This window comes from Sus scrofa, chromosome 13 (assembly GCF_000003025.6).
Source record: "Sus scrofa isolate TJ Tabasco breed Duroc chromosome 13, Sscrofa11.1, whole genome shotgun sequence".
NCBI classification, from domain to species: Eukaryota; Metazoa; Chordata; class Mammalia; order Artiodactyla; family Suidae; genus Sus; species Sus scrofa.
Window position 1 is genome coordinate 169,940,071 of NC_010455.5, and position 21,083 is coordinate 169,961,153.

The 21,083-nt window shown below is 33.5% G+C and overlaps 1 protein-coding gene across 4 annotated transcripts in view; it reads right to left on the reverse strand.

Moving 5' to 3' along the window:
- The window catches only part of CADM2 (cell adhesion molecule 2), a 1,071,168-nt gene that overhangs the window by 258,124 nt on the left and 791,961 nt on the right, over positions 1 to 21,083 (reverse strand). For all 4 annotated transcript variants that reach the window (XM_021071360.1, XM_021071358.1, XM_021071359.1 and 1 more), the window contains one exon: positions 2,946 to 3,095. In XM_021071360.1, the coding sequence (XP_020927019.1) occupies positions 2,946 to 3,095 (150 nt within the window). The remainder of the gene's footprint in view (positions 1 to 2,945; positions 3,096 to 21,083) is intronic.

Genomic DNA, 21,083 nt, shown 5'->3' on the forward strand with positions numbered 1-21,083 from the left:
ATGGAAGTTCCCAGGATAGGGGTCAAATTGAAGCAATGTGGGATCTGAGCCGTGTCTGTGACCTACAACATAGCTCATGGAAACACCAGATCCTTAACCTAATGAGAGAGGCCAGGGATCAAATCCTCACAGATACTAGTAAGGTTTGTAACCTGCTGAGCCACAGTGGGAACGCCCTTAAATTTTTAACTAATAGAATTTCATTCTTTGGAAAGAAATATAGATAACTTGGCCTAAAACAACAACAAACTTTTCCAAACACCACTATGAAGGAGTGCAAGAAGTAAATACTAGAATTTTTTTTGCTGTGCCTTCTCAACTCTAAAAGCACTAGTAAATTTAAGAACAAAACATAAAGCTTACATAATACCAGCATGATATAACTTAGATTTTTTTTCTAGAAATCAATAAATTCAACATATTTTTTAAGCTTTATTTCCTATTTATACAACTTTCATTCCCATTGAATATACCTGAAGTATAAACTAGGTTATGTGGGTTATATTTGTGAAATTTTAAGGTAGATAATTAATTTATAAAATCAACTTTTAATTATTGAATAATATTATTTTCAAAGGCTTAAAAATATCACATTAGATATTCATTAGCTACTTCTCAAATTGCAAAGAGATATTTTATAATCTCATAAAGCAAACAAATTTTTCTGCAATAGAGTAAAAAATCCTTAATCAGAATCATTAAGTATTAATAAAATTAATATAATAATCATTATTAAAATTGTATTACTTTTTCTATAGTAAATGTTTAGCTGATGAATGTTTTAAAATCCATTTTTAGACATTTAAAAATATCTCTAAAGTGTCCCCACAAAAAAACCTTCTATGACTGGAAGTCCCTATTAAATATAAAAGAATACACATCAAACACTCTTATCAAAGCCTAAGAATGGAATCACAATATTGGCTTTAATTCTGGCCAAGATTTAAGTTATAATATTTAAATCATAATATTGTCCTTAAGTCTGAAATAATTGTGAGACCTTTAACCCCTTCCTCCCATATGCTTCTGTGAAATTGTCTCCATTAGTGATAATTGTTCTACCTGTCTTCCAGGTAGAAAAATAAAAGTTTTTTCAACTTAACTTTATGTGTCAACTAAGTGAAACTGGTGTTTGCCCAAAATTCTGTGCACCGTGGCCCAATTAGTTGACCCATAAAGTTAACTTGATGTTGGATGTTGGATGTTGCTGTGAAGGTATTTTTAGATGAGAGTACATTGGAATCAGCAGACTTTGAGTAAAGCAGATTATCCCTTAAAATGTGGGTTGGCCTAACTGAATCAGTTGGAGGACTTAAGAGAAAAGAATTGAGGTCTCTGAAGAAGGAATTCTGCCGCCAGACTGCCTTCAGATTTGACCTGTATAGCATCTCTTCCCTAAGTCTCCAGTCTGCTGGCTTGCACTGCCGATTTCAGACTTGCTAGCTTCTACAATCACTTGAGCCAATTTCTTAAAATCAACCTTTCTGTAGTTCTCTATCATCTATCTTCTAGCTAACTAGCTAGCTATCTAGAAAGATGGAGAGAAGACACTTTTCTCCTATCAATATGTTCTTTTTTTTTTTTTTTTTTTTCCTAGGGCCACAGCGGCAGCATATGGATATCCCCAGGATAGGGCTCAAATGGGAGCTGCAGCTGCAGGCCCTCACCACAGCCACAGCAACGCTGGATCCTTAACCCACCAACTGAGGCCAGGGATCAAATCAGCATCCTCATGATTACTAATCGGGTTCATAACCTGCTGAGCCACAACGGGAACTCCCTCAAAGTATTCTAAAATATATTTTGTTCATGTGTTTGTTTATTTCCTGCCTCCTCTACTAGACTATATGTCTTATGAATGCAGGGATTTTATCTGTCTGTTCTCTAATGCCTTGTACAAAGAAAGGCTCAAAAAATATTGGCTAAATCAATGAATTAGATGTTTAACTAATCCTTCATTTTATATAAAAATTAAAGAATATATTTCACTTTAAATGTAGAGTACATCAAAGAGGGAAAACTACAATAATGCACAAAATACAGCAAATTCATATTTTAGATGTAATAGGCACATTTATTAGACTAATTTGACTACACTTCAATTATTAAAGTGGAGCTGACTTCAGATTATCTCATTGTTATCTACATAGATGCACAAGGAATTCAGATATTAAGAACGTGCCGAGTAGCTAATATATCAATAGACATTTATATCCTATATAGTTTAAATTTATCTAAAGCAACAGCTCCATGTTTTCATTACAGTTCATGAACTCATTTTCCCCTAATGTTTATAAAAATGGATGAAGGCTTAGAAATCCAGTATATACTTTTAGTTGTTTGCTTTAGTTCTCAAAAAATGTTTAGTCAAAAGCTATCATCCAGTCAGAAAGCCCAGTTCCTTGATGAATTCCAACTCAACTTGAAGTAAATATAGCTTCTTACTTCAGTTTATTTTGGAATCACATAGTGACTTAAATTTTTTATTGGAATCATTTCTATAATTCTTACTTTCAAACTCAGTTCATAAGAGTAAAATCAAAAACTTTCCAAAATCATATAGTATCTTCTAAATATTTTAACTAAGATTAATAAAAATAGAACATCTTATTGCCAGAAGGGAGGAAAACATTTCAATCTCTATGAAAGGCACCTATAAGAACAAATGCATATGTTATCTGGAGAGTAGATAATTGTTAAAAGAAGGCATAAGACTATTTTTGAAACAGAATTAGAACTGTTTATTTTATTAAAAAGTTGACATAGGTTATCTTTAGTGTTTATGACTTGCAAACTAAAGTATTTAATATTTAACATGTTTAAATACAAGCAGAAGCAGTTTGGTAATCACAAGGAATAATTTGAATCATCTCAGAAAAATAAATTCATTATAATTAGGATATTTTAGAATATGATTAAAACATTTAAAAATCAAATATATTCACCTTTCTTGTCATCAAAGTACAGAGTCTGTTGAGCTGGATTTGACCACTGGAGGGAGGTGTTATCATTTTGATCAACCCTGCAGGTCAAAATTGCAGTTCCGCCTTCAACAACCGTTACATTCTGTGTTAGTGGAAACTGCCCTTGGCTGCCTAAAAGGGGATTAAAGAAAAGGTTGATTAAATGAAAGTCATAAAATGATTAACTTCCCAAGAGCTACATGGACTTAACTCCTTACTTCAAGTAAAATTTAAACCAACCAAGCAACAGCAAAACTACATATTATAAAAAGACAAAAAATAATTGAAAACCCTTAATCAGAGAACAACAGTTCTGACATATGGTTAGGATTCCTTTACACTCCCTTACATGCTCTAGAAAACCTTCTTTTCCTTCTAGGCACACATAAAGATTTATATTTAAGTAGTAACATGATTATCATTAATTTCCCTTGGTCTTGCATTAATTACCTGGTGCTAGATCTGGTCACCTTTGAAGATAATAATTTTGGATGAACTAAACTCTTTAAAGTAGCAGAGGAAACACATAAAATACTTTCCTGGTAGCTTTTATAATCCTGAATAAAGTCTATAACATATGAATACTAGAACTTTAGATTCAATTTCTGATAAAACAAATAAAAAAAGAATCCTATTTCACCAGGGTTTCTTGTAGATGTAGCTGTTTTTAGAAATACAAAATGTGTTGGAGAAAACAAGGCAAGTATTCTTCAAAAAGTGTTCATCTTATAGAACATCCATCAAAATCTTAAAGTGATTACTGTAGCCCAGGAGATAAAGATAATATTCCTTTTTGTTCCTTTCTATAGTCTCCTGAAATTTTTTTCCCAATGAATATATTTTTCTTTTATAATAAAGAAAAAATATATTTATAAATTACTATTGTCAATTTAGATATTATTATTATATAACCAAGTTTTCTATCTTCCTAAGTATCATACTAATTTGTTAAAGTAATTCATGTAATAACATTACTTAGTAAAAGAACTTCTAATAGTTAAAATGAAATTCATGAACATAGAAAAATAATACATAAATTTCACCTCAGTAAGATGATCTGGAAATGAGCTCTAACAAGTCTATTAACAATTACTAACACAGGTAAAAAAAAAAAAAATGAGTTTCTAGAGCCAGGTTAAAATACTATTATGTGAGCAAGGTAGTTCATTAAATCAAGGATAATTTACATATGCAAGAATATTACGATGACTTAATCACACCCATGAAACATATTTTCCTTTTATTCTTTAGTTTTGTAATGATTCTATCATTACTACAAGCACCATTTGAGGTTATGCTGGAGCTATTGGCATAAAGAATCTTATTACCAAGAAGCCTGTTGATTGGCACGGTAAGAGAGAGAAAAGCCTGAAGGGGAAAATTTCTTTCCAGACCTAAATGACACAGGCACAGAGGTTCATGACCATCTTATGTAATTAAGCCTATCAAGTATAAAAATCTGGTATCAGTAGCTTTGTCTCCTCAATGCCAACCTCGTAGAGTCACTATAGCAACTCCCTGGGATATCTCCCTGTAATCTTTAGGGTGGAGTTTTTAAATTGAGGTTAGGCAATGTCTGGAATAAATTCTTTGATAGTTGACTTGAAAGTCAACAGGAGCCAGAGTGGGATGTGTTTTGCCTTCAGCTCAGAGGTGACCTCTAGCAGGAAAACATGGAGAACTATCAATCTTGTGAAGTGAAGTGAGGCAAAAAGCCACATCAGAGAAAACATACGCTAAAACAGAAAGAAGGAGTAATTACCAGAGTTATCAGATCAGAAGCTCATAAATGTGAAGCTCAGAATAGTTTTAAGCTACTTTGCTCAGGTGCCCAGATATTGACATAATGCATAAATTGAGCAATCTAGGGGAGGAGGGATTCTTTAAGAAATAAAAAGCAACAACTGCAAATAAATATACGTAATTCACCCCAGATGACAATTTGACTATCAACTGGTACATAAATAATACTGTCTGCTTCTTTAAAGAAGTTGAAAAAGAGTAGTGATGCTTGCAACAATTTCATCCACTACATTTGCAAAATAATTTTCAAAACATCCCCATAAGAAAATATTATCCTTCTCATTTCACAGATGGGTAAACTGACACTGGGAGGTTAAGTAACTTTTCCATGGTGAAACAGAGTCAATGAACCATTTGGAGTTTGTTCTGAAAATTCAACATTTTATTCTTCTTTTTCCACAAAGGCTGTTAGGTCATATCACTATTTGTTTAAATATGAATTAGGTAACAATTAAAAATGAAACAGTGCTCTTTTAACAATGAAACCTCAAATTGCATACCTAGCTGAACTATGTCCTCATAAATTTAAGTAATAACATTAAAGTCAAATAAGGGAAGATGTCAATGTTACCTGCCCTTAAGTAGCCCATCCTATTTAGAACTTGCTTTTGATAATTATTTCAGTCTTTTGTTATCAGCCTATAGAACCAATAACTTACAAATAACTAATATTTGTTAGAGTCTTCTACATGTCAGGGACTCCACAGACACTAGCACACCTACCCCTTGTCCTTCCAGGCAGGCAGTTAGACAGCGTCCCTCCATCTTCTCCCCATGTGGATTCTGACTTTAAAGTATTATGACTTCACTTTCCAGGGACCTGCAGCCTAAAATCCCTTAAGTTAAATAATTTAGCTTTTCCCAGTAGAGAGCAAACTCATGTGGAGAATTTACTAATCCTAAATACCCTTAGGATATGTGGTTTCCAAAATCAATTCAAAAGTTAGTGTTGTAGGCAGTCAAACTTTTTCTCAAAGCTTTGAACTGCCTTTTACTTCTGCTTATAACCTGGAGACTGCAAGTTAGGTAGCTGCTCCTTATGTCTCTTAACTCCTTCTGGTTCAAAGTTGACAGGTTGTCATTTCATTCAATCTCAGCAGGTCTTTCTAAAGACATTACTCTTTTCTTATTGGAAAAATTAGTATGTTACCAAGTTAAGGATTCATCCTCAATGTATTCATCAAAAACATATTTTGGAGGACCTACTGCATGCCTTGCCTTGTGTGAATCAATATCTGAAGGATGCATAGAGGAAGGGGAACTTGCTAAGGAGTTTCTACAAGTAATTAGAAACTAGGAGACAGTATGATAGCAGGGGAAAAGGGAGTCTAGGTGTCGTACAGTACTCATCTTGTTTACCATCAACAAGGATTTCTAAAACACATTGGTCAGATCATTGAAGCCTTGTTAAAAAGATTCTTCCTCTGGCTAAGCTCACCACCACCCCAGATTTCAGAGAAGCCATTTCCCAACAAGTTTATTATGAGATTTAAAGGAAACACAACTTCCAATTTAGAATTGTAGAAGCTGGCTATTTTCCCAGGCGACTTTTGTCCATCATTTTCCTCCTCCTTTCCTTGCATTTATTTCCTTTAATTATTTTGCATATATATCAATATTCCTCATTTATTTCTAAGTTAATTAAGGGTCAGGTAATCAGGTAACTAGAGCTTCTTACTTGGAATCAACTACGTAGTTTAACATTCTGTATTGTGATTAGAGCACTCACTGGTGCTCATTGTACAGAATGAAAGCATCTTCTTGGAGCAGTTGCTGGCATTTAAAGGGGAACTTGTGACAATAGAATGACTGAAGTAATTCAAGTCTGCTGCATTTTTCCATGGTCAAATGGAGGGGCAGAAGGAAAGACTACTACTTCAATGAGAAAAAAATATGGAAGAATTAAATCATAAAAGCTTTATTAGTGTAATATTTTAAAACATTTTTAAGTTGTACTTGAAAATCTTGAGGGATGTACAGAAGAAAATACAACAGATGGTGATTTAGAACAGACATATCTAATATCATTTTCAGCTTCCAAGGTGGGACATGAAAAGACAGATTGTGACAAATTTATGCTTCAGAAGGGGAAAAAACATAGAAAATAATAACTTTTTTTGAATATTAAGTATTATAAGCCATACCTAAGCCTCTTAGGTAGATAGAGCTCTGAGATGGAGAATATTTTATCTTCCCTTCTTGGTCCAATTTCCTGTGCAGCAACATCAATTTTAAATAGTACCCTTCCTATGTTATCTCCTCCCTCAACCATCATTAAACCAGAAGTAAATATATTGAAAAATAGAGCAAACCTTCACTGAATATTCACACTAGGCACTATTCTAAGTGCATTTCCTTTATCAATGACTTAATCTTCATGCCAACCTTGTCATCATCTTGATCTCAAAGACAGGGAATTGATGCAAAAAGATCTTCAATAATGTGCCCACAGTCACATAACTAGAAAGTGCAGCAGCCAGGTCTTTAAGACTGAGACTTTTGTCCTCAGTCTTCAGACCTCACATGCTTAATTACAGAACTACTTTGAAAATAAAGTGAACTTAATTCCGACTCAATAACTACTATAAAGGAAGTATAGATTTTGGAGTCAACCGTTTCTCAGATGTATTTAGACTTTTTACACCCATTTTTATTTTTTTCATTTTATTTATTTATTTATTTATTTTTAGGGTCACACCCACAGCATACAGAGGTTTCCTGGCTAGGGGTCCAGTCAGAGCCATGCTGCTGGCCCCTGCCACAACCACAGCAACACAGGATCCAAGCTGCACCTGTAACCTACACCACAGCTCACCACAATGCCAGATCCTTAACCCACTGAGTGAGACCAGGGATGGAACCTCATGGTTCCTAGTCAGATTTGTTTCCGTTGCACCACAATGGGAATTCCTATACTTATTTTTAATAAGTGAAGGAACATTCAGAATCAAGTAAAAGCAGTGATGTGCTAGAGTTGCTTGACACCAGCTCCTGAGAGTCAACTGTCTGCAGGGCTTCTCCCTTCAGGCTCAGTGACACAACTCAGTAGCTTGAAACTGATGACCCTGGGAGTATTTTCACCTTAGTAATTTTGCCTTACAAGTCAAGTCAATGTTTTTTGCCCCACAAAGGCAGTGGCTAAACATTTACATAACACCACTGAAAAAGCTACATTTAATGCCTTTTGTTGCATACATTTTCAGCATAAATAAGGTTTTGTTGTGGTAGTGTTTTTTCTGAAAATCAACAAACTCTCTCCAATGTAATATACTTCTGCTTTTGAAGTTCTTTTTCTTCATATTTTGATCTCTTTTTTTTTATTTCTCCTCAAATTACTTTCTAATAGTCACCCATCATTCTTCTGATAAAAATCTTTCAAATAAACTCCCTTGTTCTCTACTCTATGGACAGAGATCTTGAACTGCTAGTTTTTCTTAGGTTGCAGTGTTTATTTCTCAATAACTAGCATCAGGGGTGGAAAACCATCCAGGTTAGTTTCAACAATTATATGTAAATAATTTGCCAATTTACTGCTGTGAAAGATGTTTTAATGAAGAATGATTAGTCAATATTTGGAAAAGATAGCTCTCCTGACCCTGTCTTTAAATAGCTACTATTATCCCTTCAATGTTTACATGTGTCATGTACTTGGGAAAAGACTGGTTCAAACCTTTTCTTGTCTAGACTAGCAATTACCAAGTTCAAAATCAAGTGCACCAAATCTTGACTTCTGTTAGCCTCAGTTAGTTAAAAGTTGTCTTCTCTTCACACATTTTATGCATGCACCTCTATCTGACCACCCAGAACCTAGCACACAGAACTGTCACCCAGAACACAAAGAAACAAATTCTAAGATTGTGGCCACCTCAACCTCAGTGTCAGGCTATGATGTGCCATTAGCGTAGAGAAGCAATAAGCATAACAGTGAAGAGAGATCTTTGAAGCCAGATGTAAAGTTGAAAGAGAGCAGAGAAGTGAAGATGTATGCTTGAACCCTAATCCCAAAGCTGCCATAAATGGTGTTATTCAAGCCTTGCTATCTCTTGAATGGATGATGAGTGAAAGCAATGGTTTTCTCCATTACTTTTCCTGTGCTAAAGATTAAATTTGGATCACAACAGTGGATCAGAGCACACCATGCATGAATGCTTACTTAGTAAGAGCAATAATCACCTGAGATATATCTAAACAGACAGGCAGAGGTTGAGGCTCTGCACATCTGAGAGGGAGTTACAGTCAGTGATTTTTCAGGATAAATGATCAAATTTTGTGGGTTATTTAGCAGGAACTGAGGACCTCATTATTTTTTCTTACTGAAAATGAGCAAAACTTTCTCAAAGGAAGAATCAGATTTTAAAACAGTGAATAGGAACAAATAAAAATGAGATATGAAGAGAATTTAAGATATAGTTTTTCAGTAAAAAAGTATAAATCTCCCATGAGGTGAAAAATGCCAATATATTTTGACTCTTCCTTTTGGAATATATTTACACAAAGTAAAAACTGTCAACTCAGTCTACAAAATTATTTAATTCAACAGAGGTATTGGTGCCTGAATCGAATGGCATATATAATATTTTGCTTTGTTTTAAGATATTTTTGTGTTCTCTTAAGAACCCTATTATAATATAAAAGATCAGTCATGCTCTAAGGTTCTCCTATTTAGGTAAATGTCAAAAATGATCAATAGATACAAAAGAGGTTGAAGTTTCTTAAACATAAATCTTGACAAGAAATGACAGAAATAGTTAACTTATTGTTAAATGAAATACAAAGATAGCCCACTTTATTTAGGGTCTTCCTCTCAACTATTCTCAGCTCTGTGCATCTCTCTCTCATCCTTTCTATCAACTGGTTTGGGGTGTTTACACAAAGAACTTTCATTGCAGAAAGTTAAAGATCATTCTTGTTGCTTAAATTAGAGTCTAAAAATATATCTAAATGCACACACAGCATGCTATTACTTCCACAAAATTACTGAAGGCATTCTAAACAAATAACCATCTAATGTGAAAGTTGTGGCTCAGTAGCTGGGTGGACTGAAACACGTATTGCATACGAAAACCTATTGGTTCAAAAAGCACAAATGCCATTAATGTAAGCTTATAATTCTCAAGAGAAGTCCAATGAATGCTCTATCATGCAAAAAGGGAAATTAGAGGAAAAATTAAGACTGATAACTAAGTGCAAAATGTTTCTGTTTTTGGAATACACCTCTGTCCTTTCAAATACTTAGAAGTCTCTAGTCATTTTTTTTCATCATTTTATTATAGCTTTTAGGTTTGCCTGAAAAACTTTAAGTATTCTGTTTTCCTAGTCTACCACAGATAACTGACTTCTCTTTGATTCTACCTCATCCTTTCAGATTTAGTTTGCCTTATAGAGTATAACACCTGGTATTCACCTTCTGTGGCACCCCTCTGCCCAGACACTATGGAACACAGCCATCAGTCTGGTGCTGCTTGCCAGTTTCCATAGTGACAGGAAGTATTTTGGAGACCTGTTTTCCATTGCAACTGGCAGACCAAAGCAGGGAAGAAATGAAGCTGGCGAGCAGTGGGTCTTGCAAGGCCAGGAAAGGTTGGAAGGGCTTTTTCATCCTGATATCAAGGTGTAAAAATGCCAAATTGGCAGCTTCTACAATTACAATCCTGTAGACTAGATCTTGGTCTTCATTACGGCCATTGTGAGTGACCCATTCTGCTCCCAACTCCTGGAGCAGAAACTCTTGTGTACCCAAAGGCTGGCCCAAGTTCTTTGTTGGCTTCTGATCCATGACAAAAGGTTCTTTCAGATTTACAGTGACTCCCACAGCTCCTGACCCAAAGAATCATAATTCTTCTGTAGAAATTTCACCTTTCCTGGATTTTCCTGGACAGTCATAGCAGACCAGGGACCACAGGATAACCACTGGATTGTCCCCAATTGACCTACACAGTGACTGACTGTAGGTGACCCAGTCACCTACATAGCATTATATCAAAACTAGTTACCACTTGTTATGTCTATGCTAGGCTTTATAATTAGGGTTAATTCTTGATTATTAGGAACAGGGCTGGCCCTGGAAAAATTTGCAGTGCAGGTGAAATATAACATGTCAAAATGTCTTCTTTTGCATTTCAAAAATGTTTTAGTGTAATTATATAACTTAGCATTTTGTACTATAAATATTCCCAGCACAATTATTCTTTCCACATAAAGTAGATTTTTCCAATTTCTTCTTTAATTTTATATTGCCAAGCCATATCATAAAATTTATATTTTCCCTAAACTGCAAAATTCTAAGCTGCAGAGGATATTTATAAAATCCTGGGAAACACTGCTTTACGGGTGCTTTATGTTCTTGCTTAGTGGTTGTATTGCTTTAACATATTTTCAAACATGATCTGATTTTAAAAAAAATTCTTAACATTTTTTAACTGATTATGTACAAAATCAGTTCTTTACATTCTTAGCTTGTTTTTCTGCTTATTAGCCTTCCAAAATGCATAATAAACAAACCTCTGTTTACATACCATGGATTTAGTGAACTAGGTTAAACATAAATATATCTAGCTTTACAACAAAAATAGATTTTTCCTTAAAAAGTTAAAATATATTTTGTTTTCATTAATTTATCTACATTTAATTCATTCCCCAATATGTTTTTTCTTTCAAAAATTGAAACAATGATTTCTTGAATGAGCACATTTGCAAGAAAAAAAAATAACTTGATGGATTATTCACATTTATATTCACAAGGATTCTTTTCTTCCTATACAAATAGATCTTCAAGTCTGCGATGTGGAGGGATAAAAAGAAAGGGAAATAATTTTTAAATGAAAAGGAAATTTTATGTATTGTAAGGCAATATAAAAGAATAAAAGTATTTTAAAATTATTTCTGTAATGTCAAAACAGGCTTACATGGTAATTACCATGTGTGCATAAAGTAATTTTATCTTTCTAGAATCTGTTTTCAGGGTGAATGATCAAGACCTAGAACTGACTAGCTTTACTTGCTAACTGATGAGCATTTGAAAGGCAGCCTTCCAGAGAAAAGAAATTTATGACCACAATCACAGTCTGGCTCACAGTGAAGCTCAATCACGTAACTAAATTCTAAATTGAGATGTCAACCTGGAGGAAATATTCTGGAAAGGAACACACAGATGGTAGAACTCTTCTGAAGACAGGTTGAGGAATATAGTGCTCAGCATACAATAATCAATCTTCTAGAGGGAAAAAAAAAGGAAAAGTGGAGTAGGTGGGATATACCTGTTCAAAATTGAAATCCCTGGGAAAAACTTCAACCTGATACTAAGAAGGGGGAAAAGAATACACATATTTTTGTTTTAATCAGTAGGTCTTAAAAGTTGATGTATTTAAAGAAAGTGAAAAATATTGCATTATAGTACATATAAAAATATTTAGGAACCTCAGGGAAAATTAAAATTCATAACATTTCTAGGAACAAGTTAAAGGAAAAAAGAAAATTAAGCACATTAAATCCTAATTTCAAATATACAATTGTTTCAAACATATAAGATATAACTGCAAAACAGGGTAAACATAGTTGAGAAAATGGGAAGACTTCAGTCTGTTTTTGATGCTAGTTTTCCCTAATTCCAAATGAAAAAAAAAAATTATGCCAACTCTAATTTTTGCTTTACATATTGTTGTTACTTAATGATTCAACTTAGATGAGGTAGATATATTGCAGTAATATCTTTCTTTTGGATCATACCTCATTGATGCATATACTCTGGATGTATAAAATTATATTGACCATTTCAAATTGCCTATACATTAATATTCTTTTCATGTATTATACTCTGAAGAAAATTTAAATAAATGCATTGGTGTATTGAATAGAGATATTCCTATAAAAGAGAGACATAGATGTCTGTTTGGATTATAAATCTTTGGACTATGAGATGTCAAAAGGAATTTTTATATAACATTGACACAAGATAAAGAAGAAAAAATGTGATTTCAAACATATGCCATTTAATCATGTATAACCAGTTAGGTATATGAACTATGTCTACTGTTAAACAGAAAAATATAGGCCAAAAAGTCATCACTTGTGTTAAAACCCAGGATACTAAACCTAGATTCAACAGCTAACCTAACTGCCGTTTGGACCTTCCTCAGAAATGTAATCTTAATAAACCAGTTTGAAATATTCCAGTCAGCACCAATGAGGTCATCTCTCACATGGGTCCTCTCCATCCTGCCACTCCCCAGAAGAAGAGGTGATCTGCATGATAAAACTCATGCAGTTACCCTAGTCTCCAAAAGAAGATGGTCTAGACCAAGTGTAATCCTTTCATTACTTTTGCTAATAGCTCCTCACCCACCCTTCTTCATAAAAAAATATTCCATTGTGTAGAACTCCTCAAAGCATGCTTCTTTTTGAGAGATGGGATGCTCCCTGATTCTTGAATTTGCTAATAAAACCAATTAGATCTTCAAATTTACTTAAATATTGCTTATTAACAATATAAATATACACAATGCTAATGTTTTCTGAAACTTATCTTTTTTTTTTTTTTTATGGCCACACCTACAGCATATGGAAGTTCCCAGGTTATGAGTCCAATTGGAGGCACAGCTACAAGCCTATGCCACAGCCACAGCAACATAGGATCCAAGTCAAATCCATGGCCTATGCCTCGGCTTGTGACAATGCCAAATCCTTAACCCACTAAGCAAGGCTGGTGATCGAACTGCATCCTCACAGACACTCTTTTGGATTCTCAATCAGTCAAACCACAACGGGAACCCCTATCTTTCCATTTGTATAGATTTTGCTGTGACATTTCTTTATTAAACAAATACCTATTTTGTGCCTAGAATGTGCTTCACATAGTAGGTGCTGAGAATACAAATGTGAACCAAGGTAGAAATGATATAAAGTTCTATCTTTAGAACCAATAGCCTAAAGATAGGCAGCAAAATAAGAATACACAAACATACAAAGGGAAATCCTGGCTGAAAAAGTATTGATATTTTCATTGAAACTCAAATGGAGAGAAAGAAGCAGCCATTTGAAAAGTGCCAAGGACAAAATGCTTCAGAAGAAACCAGTATTTCTGAAAACAAATTAGGTAACGTAAAAGTCTTGAGCCAGAGGCTAGAAAGAGTGCGGCTATTGAAGGAACTGGGAAAAAATAAACAAAATACACACGCACACAAATAAAAAATCCAGTGAGTCTGGAGCATGAGAAGAAACAAATGAAGTGACTCAGGATGAGGTACAAAAGAAGGTTAACGTAAATCATACAAGGTTTTTCATACCTTGATAAAGAGTTTACACATATTCTACATGCAATTGCAAGCCATTGAAGGAAGCGCCATGTTTCAATATACATTTTCTCAGAAGACACTATTTTTCTTTACTTAATCATTATCCCTAAATCAAGGAGATTTCATCTCAGAGATGAATTACTGTAAAAGTTGTGTTTATAATCAAGAACCTTCCTGAGAAAATATCAAAGAATCTATGAAATCATGGGGATTTATTATAAGAGTAACCAACTTCTTGGTATTTTTCATTTTACACTGTAAATAAATTTCTGGTAAATGAAAACCCATATTTTACTGAATTGAACTTATACTAAAACAAGATTGTTGCCCATATTTCTCCACAACTCTCACTCTTTGATAGACAACTTATTTCTTCTTCTACGCTAAAATGTCATTGCCTTGCAAAGTTCCTTTTATTGTTAGGACTTCCATTTTATAATTTGTTTTTAAAACTGCAATAGTTATCTGGGAAAAAGAAAAATATTGCTGGCAAACTATCTATGGATGTAAGTATCATGTTTAAAACAGTTTTTCTTGTAATAACTGTACACCTATAAATGTAATACAACTCATTAAGTAATTAAAAAAATAAAGAAAGATGTAGAAAAATAAATAAATAGAACAGTTTTTCTTTATAAAGATATATTTCCCTGACTGGATAGCAATACTATTCTATAAAATAAATAATGAGTTCCCAAAAGATGACAACAGTGAGGTAACAAAACATTTGAGTTTTCCTTCTGTATAAGAGTACATTTTATAAACTTAAAAAAAAATAATTCCTCTGACAAATATCACAGAAATAAGTGTTTTCTTTTCCAATAACTGAAATTTTATGCCCAAGGCAACCACTGCTATATGAACCTGAGATATGTTGAAATTCCTTGATAGCAAAGGTAGCAACATATCCCTTTGCATTCTCTAGCGAGCATAAGATATTGCCTGGGACATAGTGGGCACATATTTTTGAACATATGAACATTGTGTTCAAAATGGTATCACCTTAATTATTTAAGTATCGATCAATATGCAGTAACTTACGAATCAACTTGGAATATTCCCCAAGGAACAAGCTCCCTTTTGAAAAAAAAATGTAATAACACATTGGTTAATAGGGTGTGTTTTTCACTGTTTGATCATTTCTGAATGCACAAAGATTTCATTAATGTTGATTTCACCCATCTTGTCCATGTTTACATGCTTTGATGTTCAAGTCCTTTGTAGTGCCACATTAGATCTCGGAGAACATTGCCCTTTGAGAGCAAGTGGAAACTGCTGTGGGAAAACATTAAAATGAAACCTGATACTTTGTATAGATTTGTACAACTCAAAGAATTATATTTTTGATTAGGCAGAGAATGAATAAACACCATCTTCTAATATCCTTTTGGGGGGTTACTGTACTTTTACGTTGTTAATTATAAAATTATAATAAACTGAACTGTATTTAGTAACAATTATCAGAAGTAAACCAATAAAATAAATTGAGGAGGATTTTAAATATCTTATTCCATAAATTTGAACGTTTGTTCTGGAGAGAAGGTTCTAAAACTATAACTGGAAAAAAAAAAAAAAAGACATCCACACCAAAACTGATGGTCTCTTCACTATACTGTTGGAAAGAAAGGGTTAATAGACAGTTCTTGGTCTTTTCTCTAGTCTCCAGAGATCCTAAAAAGGAGTTTTGGTTGAATCATCTTTGGTATTCAAGGAATTCATGGGTGTATACTAGATCTAAAATAAACAAGTTGCTCTGTATTGGACTAAGGACACCTGCATTTCATTGTCAAGATTATTTATTGGATAATGAATTACCAGTATTGATTAGATGAAGTTGTAACAGAGAATGGGTACTGATGACACAATCCTGACCATGTTGTGTGACCAGCAAAGCACAAAAACCTGCATGATCACTAGAGTTGGAGAAGGCTTCTCTGAGATAAAGAAGCCAATGCCACTCAGTCCAGTCTTGAGTAAGGCATGACTGTTCACATTCAGAAGCATTTTAGGGGGCTCAGAGCCCCTGCTGGTTGTTGATATCTATCTGTTATCACCTGTCCTATTATCTTTTGGTAAACTTGATGTTGGATAAAGCTTCTTGAGTTTCATGAGCATTATCATACACATGAAACTAAGAATTAAGCTGCTGCTCCAGCAAAGTGAGCAATGACAGTGTAATACTAGATTAACGAAAACAGCACTTCTGCATAGCTTATCTGCTGAAATAAAAGCTCTTCTAATAAGAGTAAAGTGGTCACATTATTCATGATCAGAACTATTCCTATTTGTCCTGTTTCTTTCCATATCAAATTAGTTTAGTGCTAGGTAGATTATAACATATTTCATGAATTCTAAATAAAATTATTGCAACAACAGATTTTGTTTCGAAAATCCTAGTCTTATCTGCTTTGATAGATATGAAACCAAAGATGTGTACTATAATAGACAGGTGGATATATTTAGAGATGAAGCTATATTCTCTCTCTATATATATATATATTTATATATATGCACACACACATATATATAATAGGCTATATTTATAAATAAAATGTATATATTACACTATATATATTATTCAAAACAACTGATTCATCTCATTGTTCAAATTTAGCCATTTATTGAGCATTGTGCTTTTCAAAAATTTTAATACACCCTTGAAGGTGTAGATTTTTCAAACACTCTTTATGGATAAGAGTGTATCACTAAATAAGCTCACTAAATAAGATGAGCTGCAGACTCAAAGAACAATTGCAAAGGGGTTGCATATTGACAGCAACATGGAAATAAATGTGCATTTTTATTTATTTATATGTTTTATTGCTAAACCCATAGCATATGTAAGTCCCTGGGCCAGGTTTAAAACTGAGCCACTGCTGTGACCTACATTGAAGGCGCAGATCCTTCAATCCACTGCCCCAGGGACTGAGCCCATGCCTCTTCAATGACCTGAAATGCTGCAGTTAGATTCTTAACCTACTGTGCCACAGAGGGAACTCCAAGTGCACACTTTGAAATGCAACTATCCTCAAAAGGGCAAATATATGTTTATGTTAAAATGAATAATTATATTCAGTTACAATTCATTGAATTCACTTGGGGACTATAATTCCAACTCTCACCATTGGAATCATGCACCAACTAAGCTTAAAGTTACTTATATAAAGATGACCTTATGAAAAATAAAGTGATACATCTTTCTTCTAACAAACTTTTTCTCGCTGATAAAAACAACAACCAACTCTTTCGTGTTAAGGGTCAAATCTCTCTAAGCAAAGTTTCAAATGCAGGGAGTCCACCATTACTCAAAATGATGTAATTCATGAAAAAATGATCCAATAAACTGCTTTGTTAGAATTTGAATTTCATTATTATTAAACCCATAATTTATAATGTCATGATAGTTACTTTAAACATATAATACTTATTTAGTGAGGGGATTTTGACATGTAATGTACTTCCTTATTCTTTCTTGATTAAGCTTGTGTAGCCCCAGGGCACAGGAAATATCGATTCATATGGCAGGGTTGATAAGCATCAACTCTCCCTGCTGACTTAGGCCAGCAAGCTGCTCATGAATTCAGCAGATGTTTCTACTATCTGGGCCAATGGAAACCTTATGGACCTTTTTTCCTTCATCTCCTCCCAGGAGCAAATGTTAACACAGCAGAAGTTTGGATGCATGCCAAATAGGAAGCAGAAGAGTTGGTGAGAAAGTAGGATACACTCTTATCCATAAAGAGTGGTCATCAGTGGTTTGAATCAACTATTAGGCCATTTTTAATGGCTTATTTTTGTGCATTTGCTACTTCATTTAAGCAAACTCCTATAAACCCTTTTACTCTTACATAACAGCATTTATCCTAAACATATGAAGCTGATCTTTGAATATGCTAGTTGTTTCAAGATAAAAACCACCACCCCCCAAAAGAATCTGAATATGTAAAGTAGGATAGTTATTTATTTCTACTAAATTTTTCCTTATACAAATGAAAAAACCACCTAGTTGTAACTTGCAGTTAACCAGACCTAATTTACGTTGTGTTAATGTCATGTTAAAAAGTAGTGATAACAGTTTTAATAAAAATTTACAAGAAAATGAATTAAAGGGTTAAGCTTAGCACTCTAATGAAAATCATTCTTATTCAGTTGAATTTTAAATGTACTTTTTGAAGAATGCAATTTGATTAAATTCATGTAGCTGTTCTTCATCTCTCTCTCCATCTCCCCACACTCAATTACACTGACCCAGTGGAGTGCCCATCAATTTTGTATGATTTAGATTTTTATCACGCATATTCAAATTTTGTACTTTAGAATTCTACATTCCCACTACACAAGTCTTCTCCTTTAACCAACAAACTAATTTAAAAGCAGAGAATATTTTTTTAAAGAGGTAGAGTAGATTTCTCAGACTTTATACATTTCCTTCATTTATTATAACATCAGGGTATATTTGCTGCTGATAAAGGGCTAAAAATTTACAACAGAAATTTGAGTAGGGAAATGACTTAATGTGGGTTAATTTTCATTTATTCTTTTATTTATTGAACACCTACTATGAATAGGGCACATAAAATGCAAAGAAACAGCAAAAGCATAATCACACAACCTAGTAATAACTGACGGTAGTTGTTTCAATAAGGTCAGCGTTAGCAACGTCCTATAATACATTCAATCAACTCCAAAAGTTATATTGAGTGGCTGCTCAGCAGAAGCTTTGTTTTCATTTGTTTCCATGATTACATTAGAAAGGGCATGTTGTTTTGAGTAAAGTAGCAAAGTTTAAGTAGCTAAAGAATGTTGGCAATATTTTAAAATGATTCCTGTACATTGTATTTATGATAGGTGTGATTAGAAAAGACACCAACTCATATAAATTTCCAATGCCAAACATTTAACAGTTTTTCCCAGTTGTATTCCAATCATCAGAAACTTAATTTTAAATTCCTTCAAGGATTTTGTGGGTATTACTTAGCTTTGTGAATGGGAATAGAAATTCTGGTCCAGAAAGCTGGCAAACACAGTCATGAGACAGAGGCACTATAGAGATTTAATTTCCTACAAAAGTGTTCTTTGCAAGCTGTGCAAACAGTCTTTGGTTAAACAAGGAATAAAGATGATGGAGATTTTACATCTCAGTGAAAAAACCACAGACACAATTTCTGTTTTTTATAATGAAAAAACCCTCAACAAATACACTATCCTTTCATTCTCTATATTATCTTTTAGAAGTAAGACTACAAAAAATCTTTTAGAGGCTCAGAATTAATTAGATAACAAAATAAAAGAATTAACAATAGCTCACATCTGCATCGTATAAGACAATCAGAAATAATGAAATATGTTATGAAAGAGATGGTGGGATATAGAATCGAAAGAGGGAGAGAGGCATTTAAATCTATATTCCAAAATGAACAAATCATTCTACTTCTAATGATTGGGGTTTAATAATTCTAGCATATATTCATAATCATAAATATGTAAGTTCATAAATATTCAATCGCTTCAGCATTAAAATAATTTAAGATATAAAAATAGCAGCACAACTTAAAAACCTATTAGATTAAGGACAAAATGGGGAAAAAAAATTGAGAAAGAGCCTGGATCACCAGATAGATGATAGAATAGATGGTGGTTCCACTAATTAACACTTAGATACAAAAAGGAAAGTAGTATAAACTGTTAAATTTTTCTGTTTAGCAAATCACCCCAAAACATAGTGGCTTACATCAACAACCATTTTTTTTAGTTCACAGTTCTATGAAATGGCAGTTTGTATAGGGTTCAACCAGGGACTTCTGATTTAAGCTGTGCTTCCTAACTTCTTAATCTATCCATAGCTGCCAGTCATCTGCTTTGGGGGGCTCTAATTTTGGGGAAAGACTAGCTGTAAGCAGGAGTGACATGTGCTGACTGGGCTTGATTTCACGGCTCTTGGGTTCCAAGAGTACAGCCCAACCAGCAAGCACTTCTCCAGCTTCTTCTTTCTTTAAGGTTCCTATTGTCCCATTTGCCAAAACAAGTCACAGGGTCAAGCCCATGGTTAATGTGGAAAAATACTACCCAAGTGAACAGAAAAACATGATCAAAATAGAAGCAAGTGGATAAGAAGACTAAAGTAGTTGATTATGAAGAGAGAGTGATACATCCCACAATAAGAAAACATTTAAGAATTAAAGAGATTTTTACACCTCAAATGTTAAAGGAAAATCAAGTTTTAAAAGATCAGACTCACGTCCATGGGGACTGTCCACCAATATGTCTTAAGAGCTTTGCTGTGGAGAAATTAATTTTAAAAATACAAAGAGAAAGCAGAATGCAGTGTTTTAGGAAGCGAATAGGAAATGATCAAATAAAGATATTAAGTACAATCAATATATAAGGAACTTGACAAAAAGAGATTTGGCAAAAGCTAGAGAAGAGTATAGAGCTTGAGAGAGATTTATGTGGTTTACTATTTCATACAACTTAGAAGCTCAGTTACATTTCATATAACTTTAGTTTGTAACTTAATATAACTTAGTTATACTTCATATAACTTAATAACTTATTTATATTTCATTTAACTTTATGTTGTATAAATGTCAATGTGACTCAGTTGACTCCTATCTGTTTTATAGACAATTATTTCACAAATGTTTTCCTGGATACACCAGGCAGATTGAGAAGAATGAGACTAATCAGCACCAGTATGTTCTCATTTCAGGAAAGCTATCACAAAATAGGTTCTATATTTTTAGGTCAGTAGTATTATAGCCATATGTCTAGTCAGCACAGTCCTCTCCCAAACATGTTAGATTGACAGATGCACTGTTATTTTTCTTATAAGAGAATTAACAAAACTTAAATTGCTAATAATCCTAAAAAATGTAACTTCTATCTCATTTTCTTTAAACATATGATAGGAACATGAATGTAAATGCAAGGTATGCAAATTACAATGAGATAGGATGAAACATTGGTGAATTTATCTACTTTGATTTTCAAGTTTTCTTAACAAAGATTGTTCATCATTTCTGTGTGG